This window comes from Odontomachus brunneus, unplaced genomic scaffold (assembly GCF_010583005.1).
Source record: "Odontomachus brunneus isolate Ranch 3 - 2012 unplaced genomic scaffold, Obru_v1 Obru_scaffold_169, whole genome shotgun sequence".
Lineage (NCBI taxonomy): Eukaryota > Metazoa > Arthropoda > Insecta > Hymenoptera > Formicidae > Odontomachus > Odontomachus brunneus.
Window position 1 is genome coordinate 581,888 of NW_022639619.1, and position 12,137 is coordinate 594,024.

At 45.9% G+C, this 12,137-nt stretch overlaps 2 protein-coding genes across 7 annotated transcripts in view; one reads left to right on the forward strand and one right to left on the reverse strand.

Annotated features, from left to right (window-relative positions):
- Nucleotides 1-2,194: 2,194 nt before the first annotated feature.
- On the reverse strand, nt 2,195-6,411 carry LOC116851257 (conserved oligomeric Golgi complex subunit 7). The gene is made up of 11 exons (XM_032830516.1): nt 6,260-6,411; nt 5,875-5,964; nt 5,133-5,318; nt 4,917-5,048; nt 4,637-4,820; nt 4,364-4,557; nt 3,798-4,289; nt 3,600-3,720; nt 3,355-3,528; nt 2,814-3,272; nt 2,195-2,734 (listed from the first exon to the last, which is right to left on the reverse strand). The coding sequence occupies exons 1-11, from the start codon at nt 6,260-6,262 to the stop codon at nt 2,562-2,564; spliced, it is 2,208 nt and encodes a 735-aa protein (XP_032686407.1). The 5' UTR covers nt 6,263-6,411; the 3' UTR covers nt 2,195-2,561.
- LOC116851258 (sex determination protein fruitless) overlaps nt 5,667-12,137 on the forward strand; it is a 134,194-nt gene continuing 127,723 nt past the window's right edge. Inside the window, exons 1-2 of one of the 6 annotated variants that reach the window (XM_032830523.1) lie at nt 5,667-5,984; nt 7,338-9,312. The gene's annotated coding sequence lies outside the window, so the exon portion shown is untranslated. Of the gene's footprint in view, nt 5,985-6,223; nt 6,375-6,501; nt 7,037-7,337; nt 9,313-12,137 lie in introns of those variants that run through there. The other 5 variants (XM_032830519.1, XM_032830517.1, XM_032830520.1 and 2 more) reach the window with 5 other exon arrangements.

Here is a 12,137-nt window from a genome sequence, read left to right on the forward strand (position 1 = left end):
CCCCCCCCGATTGCCGCTCAGTGGCACGAGTCGGCCGCGCACCTCCCTCCGACGCGCCGCTCAGTCAGCGACACGAGTCGGCCGTTACGAGGGTCCGCTTACCTAGCCTTTGTGGAGCCTAGAGTTTCCGTTAGAGCCGTTACCCAAGTATTGTTATTACCGATTATTTGATCATCATTATTTCGTTATTATCCATGCGAATATTATCACACGATTGTCGAGCAGATGTTATTATTATCATTTAATATTCGAGTATTATTACTTCTTTATTCGATTATTATTTAATTTATTTGGTTATTATTTAATTATTGCTATTAAGTAAAGGAAAGCAACTCGGACGTGCCGTTCTTTACCTTGTCTTTAATCAGTTATTATTGCCGTTGCCCAGTTATTGTTATTCATTGTTATTATCGATTATTCGATCATCGTTATTTAGTTATTATCCGCTCGTGGTTATTATCACACGATTGTCGAGCAGATATTATTATAATTATTATAAAAAAGTAATAAAATGCGAATAATAAATAATGGTAGTGATAATAATACTTTATCGACAATCGTGTATCATGGACACAACGCTTCGTATTCCATATAGAGCTGGGAAATCTTGCCCGGGCGCACTGGCATTTTATTCCTTCTACTTCTCACATAGAGACGCTTCTGTCTATCCGTGAGACTGCGCGCGCCGCGCTGAGTCACACGGACGGACAGAAGCGTCTTTGTGTGAGAAGTGGAAAGAGTAAAACGCCAGTGCGCCCGGGCAAGATTTCCCACCTCTGATTCCATATGTCTTTCGCTTGATCCTGTGAGTTTCTGCGGAAATAAGTTAAAGCCTGATCTACAATATGCTCTTTGCATTCTGTTTCTTGTCTTCTATCTTTCTTTGACTTAAAGCTTAAGGTTTGAGTCAAAAAGATAAAGAGAAAGAAGCAGGAAGCAAAGAGCATATTGTAAATCAGACTTTAGAGTGTCGAAAACAAAAACATGCAGTCAGGATATCGCCGCTAGCTCGCTTCGTGCCTATGTCGCGCGGTCCGCTCATCAGTGGTGAGACAAGAATAGAGCGATTGAACGTTTATCCTTTTCTAACTTAGTATCATTGTACGGAAGTACAACGGACACGAACCAGGCACATTTTATCGTTACCACCGCGAAAATGCGCCTAACGAACGTAGTAAAGACGCACTTTGTTAGATGGCATCTTGAAAATGCGCCTAGCTCTGGCCATTGAAATCAAGCTGGTGACCGCTCTCATGCTTCTCGTTGCGTCCATATAAAAATAACGGGTCTAATAATTTCTTATATCTCATATCCCTTGTCCACAACCTTGCTTTAATTCTTAAGCCGTAAAAATTGACCAACCACAGTTCATTATTTTTAAAATAACCGACTGTGGTAGGTCAGTTTATTACGGTCAGTTTATTAGCTTAAAGATTAAAGCAAGGGACAATCGTGGACAAGGGCTTATTTGCTTGTGCATGACCGGCTCTTTAGATTTCAAAAAGACTTCGGATAAAGCATTTTAGTAAGTTGAGATTTTCGAATATATGACTAAAGTGGAGTCGTTCTTAACATTTAAGATTGATTAGTAAAATTAACATTTAAAATTGATTAGCAAAAGATTGATTAGTAAAATGGGATATATACAAAAGTTATAATATATCGTTAACACTGACTTCACGAAATATCCGTAACTCGTATTACTGCCATGTATAAAGTCAAATTAATCCGCGTTTTATAATAGATTGGTGGAAAACTGCTTTTCCAATTAACTGAAATTGACGGACGCTTTTCCAACTAACTGAAATTGAAATATTTCTGGACTATCGAATTTAGTGATAAAGTGACGAATTTTCATACAAAAACGCCAACTATTATTCTATCATGAGAAGAACGTGAAATATCGAACTCGAATATATCGAACCATTGGATGCATCCAATACTACATCGTTCAATGAGCTCTTACATCTAGTTTATGTATATTTTTAGATCTAAAGGAATATGTAAGAATTTACTGAGCAGTTGTAGTATTGGATGTATCCAATGAGACTTTTCTTGACAAGTCGCATTTAAACGATGATTTGCAATGCTTGCGTATTTTGAAAGTTTATCCAAGAATGGAGGTGGTCCAAGAGGGAGAGAGAGAGAATGTTAGAGAAAGAAGGAAGGGAGAGGGAAGCGATAATAGGAGATATTAGTGTTTTTATCATGTACTAATTACTACATATTATAGTTAATATATACAGCACAATCGAGATATCTGATAAATGAATCAAGTTCAGAGAGAGAACAGACAGATTAAACTATTTATTTCTAAAGAGCATCACTCGATAACATATCAAACAAATCTTTATTTTCAAGTAACATAACATATTTTGAATAGTATTATTCATCGATAAAGTGATGTTTTTTTTTTTAAATAGAATAATCTGTAATCGCAGTATAAGATTAAGTTAGGAAAATAATTGGATAAACTTTATGAACGATCACTGCTTGGTCGAAAATACGTCGAGAGAAAATTCCGACGTTATAACACTATCCTGTGTTGAATGCGGTTTGTGTCAGCCGGAAGACGTAATATTACGCATTTGTCTGACAGCGGCCACAACACGGGCATTGCACCCAGAACTACCGTTCTGATAATCTTCCGGTGGCAATCTCAGCAATAATGACATATGTTGTAGATTCTCCGATAAACTCAGACCAAGCTCTTCGAATACATTACCGAGGTAGTCTGTAAAATGTAACTTTCATTTATAATCCTTCACAGTTTGTTCTTAGAAATTATAAAAATAAAGATACAAGAAACTTACCGATATCCGTTGCAAGCTGCTTGCAGGCAACAGAGTTCAATTGACAAATACTCAAGGTCTGATCCTGAAACATTTGGCACGTTCCTCGAGCAACGATGTCCAAGAGTATGCCGGTGAATCCCGATTCAGTCAATCCTTGGGCGTATTGGGGATCTGCTGCCTTCAAAGCTTGCGTTAAACACGGATTGTCCCTCAGTAAGAATGGTTCCAAGTGCTGTGGTAACGTCATTAAATATTGCCCAACTTGCGTAATATATTCTTGCGGAGCAAAGCTGTAATCGGGCAGATCCGAACTCAAATTGGACATTTTGTTAGTCTCCAACGACCAGGCTGGTGCTTTTTGCACTAACAACAGTTGAGAAAATATTGGGGCGAAAATAACTTCGTACGTTGTATGGTGCAAATCGGAACAGAGTTTTTGAATTGACTTTATGATTGAATCGAGAATTGTCTTGTCCTCTGTAAGAAAAGCAATTGACAATTTATACACATAAGTTATGATTTCATTCTGGATTATTACATTATCGTTGAACGTACGCACCTCTTTGAAAAGATGCAATTAAATTTTCCAGATCGGCGCGTCCCGAAACATTCAGCAACAATTTCTTATAATGACAGAAAACACTGCCATTTGTACTTTGTAACTTATTGTTAGCTTCCGTGATGTCGATCACTAATGACTTTTCGAACTGTTGCACCTGATGTAAGAGATCACCTGTGTACAGCATTGCAATGGAATTAATGAATTTGTGATATTCTATATGCGAGAAATCGAGCAATAATTACCTATAGTTTGCATTAACGTAAGACACATTTGAAATAAATTCCAATCTTCGTGTTTCACCTTCCTTCGTTCGAGTTGCCTCAGGCCTTGCTGATATTTTTCTAGATATTTGTTGAAGTAAATCTGCGAGATGTAAGAAAAATTAGAATGGACATTCGCCACATTTACGGTTTACTAGAAGAATCTTAATGTAAACATACGTTTAACGAGTGCAGTAAACCGGAATATCCACAACCTTCCGTGAAAAGTTTACACCGTTTATTGGCTTCGTTGGCGTAGCCCATGACCCGCGAAATACTAAGCGAAAGGGAATTAATAGTATCACTCAAGTCGTCATGTGAATGATCCAAAAACTGAAGTTGCTGTTCTAGCTGCGCGGTCTCGAACGTACTGTACTTGGCGACGTAAGGGACGTAAGGTGCATATACTGCCTGCGCTAACAGCAGTAACTTTTCATTCTGCAATTTCCCGCGAAGCGACGTTTCGATAGCACCGTTCAGATTCACGGCGAAGTGTTTCGTCATCTGTTTCAGTTCTAATAGTATGGACAATTGTACCGCGTTAGAGTGTTGTTTCAGAACCGCCTCTATACATTCCGGAATACTAGGATCTAGGCTTCTCAAAAGATCACCGTAGACCTCGACGAGGATATCTATCGAAGTATTGGGAAACACTTGGTGGCACCATTTCACCTTTAACACAGACAGTTACAAGAAACATATGTAGATAGCAATAATAATATTTTAATCTGGAAGAGAATGCATACCTGCTCGTGCCAGGAGGATAACAGTTTATCGTAATATGTGTGTAACCAATATGTAACGTTCTCGTCCTGAGCTAGTTCAATACTGCGTCTCCACTCTTGCCCCAAGGAGACCTTCAAACAATTGTGATAGTATTTGAGGAGCTGAGGAAGACGTTCCATCTTGCTAAAAATGTCCACGTAAATTTTGGATTGCTCTAAATACAATACGATATTTTTATTAGATGGTTACATCCTGCACAAGACGATGAATTCAGTCATATTTTAGAGTTTTACCTAAATTAGCAGCAGTAAACGCTTGGACTAATCGTGGACTAGCTATTGCTTCGAGGCGATTCTTCAAACCTTCCAGTTGCAGCTTTTTATCCTCGTAATCGACCACGTTAGCTAACATGGCCAGAGATTTTTGCATGCTGTACAATTTATTAGAAATAGCTTCTATATCTCCTGACTCAAACACCTGTTTCATTCAATTGTAAGAAAGAATTAAGTTTTACAGCTGAGTCATACATTTTTAAAAATATTAAGAATCTTAATTTAACATTTCCATATATACCTCCTCCACATCATTCGCTAGCACTGTCCAATTGTCAGCCTCGTGCAAACCTTGTTTAGCATTTTGTAGTTCTGTTTTTATCCTGTCAATCTTTTCCAACATTGCCATGGAAGAAGCGGTATCTTTCTCTACCTGTTTTCAAATATATGTGTCTAAAATTTTTGCAAAATGCAAAATCAAACAGAATATCTGATTTAAAAGTACAGATGTAGAAACCTTAGCAATCTCTTGTTTGACTGCAACCATTTTCTCTCTTAGTGCTAGTGTTTCCTGCTGTAAAAGTTGAGTGTCTCTTAAAATCCTTGGCAAGCTAGAGAGTACTGATTGACTGGTTTCCTCCAAGGCACCATTGACTTGTTGTACATACAATTGCAGCTTCATCACCAATGATGAAACAAAAGCCTGTAGAGCAAAAGGTCAACTCATTGTCTATCTCTTCCTCTCTCTCTCATACAAAGACTTAAAAATATTATTTGACAAAATTACAAAATAAAACTGATGTATATACATTATTTTTAATATTGACCATTATTAATGATGAGTCGACGACTTTAATTTAATTGACGACAGGTAGTCAAGAAAGATTCATGAGAACTCGCATTTGCATAATACTTTATTCGAAAAATATGTATGGAAAAATATGCGCGAGTGCTGCCACGAACAATCGCATTAATTGTTCGTCGGTAATGTTTCAAATTTTCGAACGTGAAGGGCACGCAAGTATCAAAAGCGTTGCTTTCTGGCCGACACCGCTGGCGCCTACGTCATTGTATAAAAAAAAATGTTTTAAAAAAGATGTCCAGTGTCATTGACCGCGGGCGTGCGGTGCGAGTCGACAGTTCGGTGGCCGAGTGTCGCTGCAGCGACGAGCGCGACGCGAAAATTCGAAAAGCACGTCAACGAAAGCGAGGGAAAGCGGGGGATCGGCAGGGAGCAGCTGGAGTGCCCGACGACTTACGTCTTTGTTCTCCTGCGCCTCGGCAGACTTGAACGTCCGGTTGATCCATTCCTTCACGTCAAAACTGTCCTCGGAGAACGCGGAGACGTCCTGAAAAGCGCCGTTTTGAGGTTAGGAACGCAAACATCAGTCCGCCGCCTCTCTCTCTTTCTCTCTTTTTCATCATCGTTCCAATCTCGACTTCTCGTCGCCACGATTGCTCCTCGTACACGACGGACGGGTCGGTGAGGTTCCGTCAGCGACTGGCCGCCGCTTTTGCGGAAAATCTATCGATCGCGACCATAAGCTCGTGCGTCATAGCGAGCGAGCGAGTCGGGAAAGAGCAAAGAGGGAAAAAAAGGAAAAGGCACAGGACCGACGCTGTTCCGTCGGCGCGCTCGCTTACCATGGCAGGGAGAATCGCGTTCACCGTTTCGTCGGCACCACGCCGGCCGTCGGGAGTCGTACGTGTCTCGTGGCGATCCCGGAGCACCACCGCCGACGAAGTGCAGCGCACCAAGGTCAGCCTTTATGTATTTCCCGTTCGTTCGATCGCTCGCCCGTTCGCGTCGGTATCGTCCGCCGCCGCCGCCGCCGCCGTCGCTTCCACCGCCACCGCAGCCGCTACCTCTGCCGTCGTCGTCGCCGTGGTATCGCGTCGAGTGGCGCGCGGCACGAAGAGTCGCAACGCACGAAACGCGCCTGGCTGTTATCGCGGTCGCCTCTCGCCAAGCTTCCGCGAGCCGCTGCGTCGGAATTTCGCGATTTCCTCAACGATCGCTCGGCGTTTTGCATATTCCGCCGTAGCGTCTGTGCGTGCGTGCGTGCGTGCGTGTGCGTGCGCGTCGTCGCTGCCGAACGAGAGAGAGAGAGAGAGAGAGAGAGAAAGGGAGAAGGGAGAGAAAAGAGGCAATAATTCACGCGACGGATCGATCGCGCGGTGCATCGTACCACGACGGACAACGACGACGATGAAGACGATGGCGACGGCGACGACGATGACGACGACGACGATGAGAAGGAGAAGGAGGAGGAGGTCGATTTCCTCACGGCGGGGCGTCGCGCGCGCTTTCTAGGTTAGCGCGGCTTTTTATCGTTCAGCAGTCCAAGGAAGAGAAACGACGTCAGGCGAACGTTTATCGTGCGCGGTGCGTCACGGAAAATGCGTCGGGCAGTCTCGATAGTAAGCGAGAGGGAGAGAAAGAATGTGCGAGACAGAGAGAGTGTGCGTGAAAGAGAGAGAGTAAAAGAATGGGCGAAAGAAGCTGTATACGTGTGTGTGTCTGCTGCATAGGTGTAGGTGTGTATATGTGTGTGTATATGCGTATATCGAGAGAACAAGAGAGAGAGAGAGAGAGAGAGAGAGAGAGAGAGCTAGGAAGCGAGAAAGAGAGAAAGAAAAGGGGAGTGAACGACGAGGCGATGAAGCGAGGGACGTCTCTTAACAGCAATTGTGATAAAGACGACTTTGTCTCGAATTCCAGACGCCCATGCCGTTTGCTCGCACCGAAGAGGCCCCTCGTTGGACGACGCCGCGGCCTCCCCCGTCTTGCTCCTCCTGCCCCGCTGTCGCGTGCTTGTGAGTCCCGCGTTCCTGACTGGAGCGGAGGCACGTTACTCGTTTGTTCTGCGGCCAGGCTGCATCCTACTCCGCAGGTGGTGCGTAACGAGGCAGCGAAAAAAAGATCAAGGGGTAGAGGAAAGGAGAATGTGAGAGAAAGAGAAAGATACAGGAGGGGGAATGGAAAACGGCACGTTATCGGCCGCTTCCGGGCCCTTTGTCGATTGCCACGCCTTCGAAACTGCGTTTGCGCCTCGCCATTTGCGCAACAGTTGGAAGTTGGAATATTTTTACCTCCCCGAAAATCACCCCCGCACGCGGCCCAAGTAAGGAGGGAGAGCGACGCTGCCTTCTCCCGTCGTGGACGAAAATCCAGGAGCCCGCTCGCTGGCCTGGCCGGCCGGCTGGTTAGCTGGCTGTTTGCCTAGCTGGCACTCCACCTCGCCCTTTCGTTTGGAAGAGGGCGGCCGTCGACAGTCCGTGACTTGTGCGCACACATGGCCGATTGCCGTACGTTAGTTACATGCACTTATACGTGGTGTCCCCGAATAAGCGCGTGCTTCCTTACTTAGAGACTGAGTAGGGAAACGATTGTCGGTAATTGCCAGACCGACATTGATAATCAGTGATAATGAGCAATTACAAGAACCGTGATCAATGATAGACGAGGACGAGCTTTGATGGAGAGGAAGCGCGCGATTTCCGGAACACCTCGTATACCGCGTTACATACTTGTACTGTTTCATACGCTAAATTTAACAGCTGACCCGATCAATTGACACGGCTTAGACGAAGGCGTAGTTGCGTAGTTGTGGCGCTCGTTCCTCTTATTTTCTGCACACATACAGCGCGGTCTCGTGTTTGGCGCTCTTCTTCTGCCACCGTCGAAAATTCACCGGCAGATCGAGAGCGATTCGAGAGTCTCTCTCGCGCCGTAACGTCGTCTTACGCAACACGCTTCACGCTACGCACTCGGAGATGCATCCGACGCATCGATGCAGAGATCCGATTTTGCGCACCGCTGAACGACAGCGTCTTTTGCAAAAATTATGCGACGAATTCTCCTTCGACACGGAGAAATGATCTGGCCTGATTTATGCATCAATATAACAATTCGACACGTAGCGACAAAATTGCAAGGGGTTTTTTTTTTATCCAACCTACGCTCCAATCTGGCATTGTAGATTCTGTACGAGATCGGCATGCACCTTCCGGTTTCTATCGGCGCATTGTATCGACGCCGTCGACACGCGGGTAGACACTAAGGACTCATGGAAAAAAGATCGCCTATGAGAATGACCGCCCTTTCCCCTCCCGTCCTGTTACCGCTGTTACTGCCGGTTACTCCACAGTCCGGGTGTCCAACAGACGTGCCACGTACGGCTGCATTTATAAGTAACGACAGAATCAATCCGGAGCAACTCATCAAACATGAAACGCGCATCCGTTGGACGCCCGTGCTCTGTGCGACGAGCGCGACACAGGTTCGCTCGCTCGCTCGCACCGGCAGTGCCGATCGACGGAGATCCGACATTCGTGCGACACGCTCCGCTCCGTCCATCGGGTAGTGAGAGACCCGACAATTCCGCCGCTTCGCCGCGCCGACAGTCCCATCGAAGCGCCAGCATTTTTCCAGAGCGGCGGAATCGCGGAGTCGCCACCCCGATAGCTGTTCTCCGGGCCTCGTGCACGGCCATGTAGTACAACACTCGAGGCCTGCTGGAAAGGGCAAGGAGAAGCATCAGCGGCCTTGAGGCTGGATAGCAGCCAATCCCAAGCCCCCGCTCACTAAAGGAGGTGGCGCGGGATTGGCTGAGCGTTCTCCACGGTGCCAACCGACTTCCGGGCGCTTCCGGTCGGGACCACAGGCCGATCCCTCACGAGCGGCAGGGCCCCTGGTGAGTTCAGCGTACAGGTAACGCCGATTCTTCTCTATTTCTTCTTCTTCTTCTTCTTCCTCTTCTACTACTATTACTTGTTTTTCGCCTCTCTCGCAAGCACTGTCCTCCCAGCACTCTGTTCGAGCAGCAGCAGCAGCATCCGAGAATTGCAAGTAGGTGCCAAATGCGCGGTAAACGTGCCGAACGCCGATTTCCCGTTGTCGAATCTGCCAATCTAACACCTGTCGGTCGACGATCCGAGTCGGTGCGATCCCGGTGAGTTTGATTTTCGCTGCCTCGGACGCGAAAAGAGAGCGGAGAGCGCGCGTCGAGTCGACCATCGCGTTTCGCCAACGTGGAGATTACTTCTCGCGCATCCACGGGAACTCTGACGTTGTGCCGATCGCAAACCGCGAGACTCTGCCCTCTTTTCACGCGAGTGTGACAAACGCGAGCAACGCGCGCGTGCCTTGACGCGTCCTTTCGCGAACGTGACGGTCTCGCGCGATCGGCGATAGTTGGTTCGCGGTATCGTGCATTGCGTTCACGAGCACAGAACTTCGAAGTCGTTTGCAATCCCGACGATTTTTGATTTTCCAACGTCCGTGGCCGTGAAGAATCTACACACTCGCCGGCGTCTACTATCGGCAGACGAAACGCGAAGGTCATTTTTGCGCGCCCTCCGCGACGCAGAGCGCGACCTCAACGAAATTATTCCAGTTTTGATCCCCGGGGCAAGTTGTACACGAAAGAATATCCCGGTAAATTGACCGCTATTTACCGTGGCATTTAGCATGAAACGACGGGGCTCCCGAACGCAACTCGACGCTGGCTGGTGCAGCACAGGAAATCGATCTCTTGTTCTCCCGTCCATTTCTCTTTCTTTTTTTTTTTTCTTCCTCCCTCTCTTTCGTTTCACTTTCCTTTTTTTTTACATATTTTTTTCATGTCGTACGTTCTCGCGCGCGCAAAACGCCACTCGACTTGCCGGCGGTGTACAACTCTCTCGCGACTCTGTCGCGCGGCACAGGAAATCGATCTCTTGTACCTTTTTCTTTTCCTTTTCGCGCGGAGAGAAACGCGGCGTTGCCGATTGCCCGAGGGCGATTTTCGTTGCGATTATGGACGCTGATGAACCGCATTCGCTATTATCATTCCCCCTTTACCACCCCCGCCCAACCCTCACCCCCCCACTCACCACACATACACACACACACACACACACATACACGCAGCGGCACACAGTCGGTCTTCGAACTCTGGTGTCGGCCCCTGATTCTTTCTTTTTTTGGGGCGGTGCTGTGTCACACTCTGCGGCTGTGATACGTTACATTTGGTCCAGCCGATATACGTGCATATTTCTTTCTCATCCTCCCGGTCCCTAGCAACGCACATGAAACCAACGCTTCGGCTATTTTACTGTCCAGCTTGGTTGCCACGTTAAGTTTATCAAGATAAATAGACCCTCAGACAATTACTCATACAGACTCAGGGGCGAGTACTTGTGGTTAGGGTGCTGTGTATTGTGTGAGAGAGATATATATACATATATATATATATACTATACATATATATGCATTATAATTACCATATTATGCTCCCAACTGCACGTACTTCATTATCGGCACTCCCTTTTGCGAAATGAAAGCCTCCTCTTTAGAATATATACGCTCTTTGCTAAAGTAGTGCCGTACTTTTAATCACGTTACGACGTGAGTTTACGACTGGAGTGCGATGGGTGCCATAACTCACAACCTCGCTGTATCTTTATCTACTAACGATCGACCAGAGACATACGTATCCTTACGATTCTCGATGCGGAAGTGAAATCGGGCACGTTTCGTCGAGCCGATTCTTCGATGTTACAAGTTCGCGAGAGCGCGTTACAGAACCGCCGTACGTTCGCACGGATCGTCTTCGCGTTTTTGTAGCAACAGATTCCAAGCTGACCCTTTATTTGGCAATGTTGCTTTCAAGTAACGTCGATTTCTCTGATGATGCAAAAACGATAGATGCATTTATTGACACTGGCTCTGGAGCAACATCTGACATTATTGCCTGTTTTGCTCGTAGTTCTGTTCTCAGTAGTTTTGATTTTCGCCACTGGATGACGAAAGTCGTTACGAAAAACGATACAACTGTATTCAGAAGACATCACTTGCTTCGATCAAACGCTCAAAAATTGCTTTTCTCAAATTTGTATGGGTCTGCCAAATAAAGGGTTGAATCGCGTCTTTCTCGACAGTCACTTGAAAGAGCGGATCTCGGTTTAAAAAGGCGTCGCAACGTTCCGCCAGCTGAAAAAAATCGTCACAAGACGCGCAACCTTCGAAGGGAAATATTTGTCAGGAAACGCGCGACCTCTCCTGTTTAATTCCGCGGCTCGGCGCACGCTCCGGAGGATAAGCGATGGCTCTCGCGATCCTCCGTATTCTTTACAAGGTAAACGTTTCGGCAAACGCGTCGATGAAACGAGATAAACGATCTCCCTTTCAACTCGCTCGACCACCGCTTCTACCATCTGCGGATACTCCGCCACCCTGACGCTTTACTTAGCCCAGCGATATCCTCGTCCTTCACCCTTCCTTATCATCCTGCTAAACCAGTTTTCATCGTAGGAAGGAAAACGCGATGTTTTTCCTCTTTAAGGTCGAAGAAATATATTGAATTTTTTCGTGCTCTTTGCTGTGAACGAATTCACAGCTTTTATTAAGAACAGTATCGTATCTTGAGAAAGTTATAATTAGTACAGATATAATACAGATATATACACAAGGGGAAGAGAGAGAGAGAGAGAGAGAGAGAGAGAGAGAGAGAGAGAGAGAGAGAGAGAGAGAGAGAGA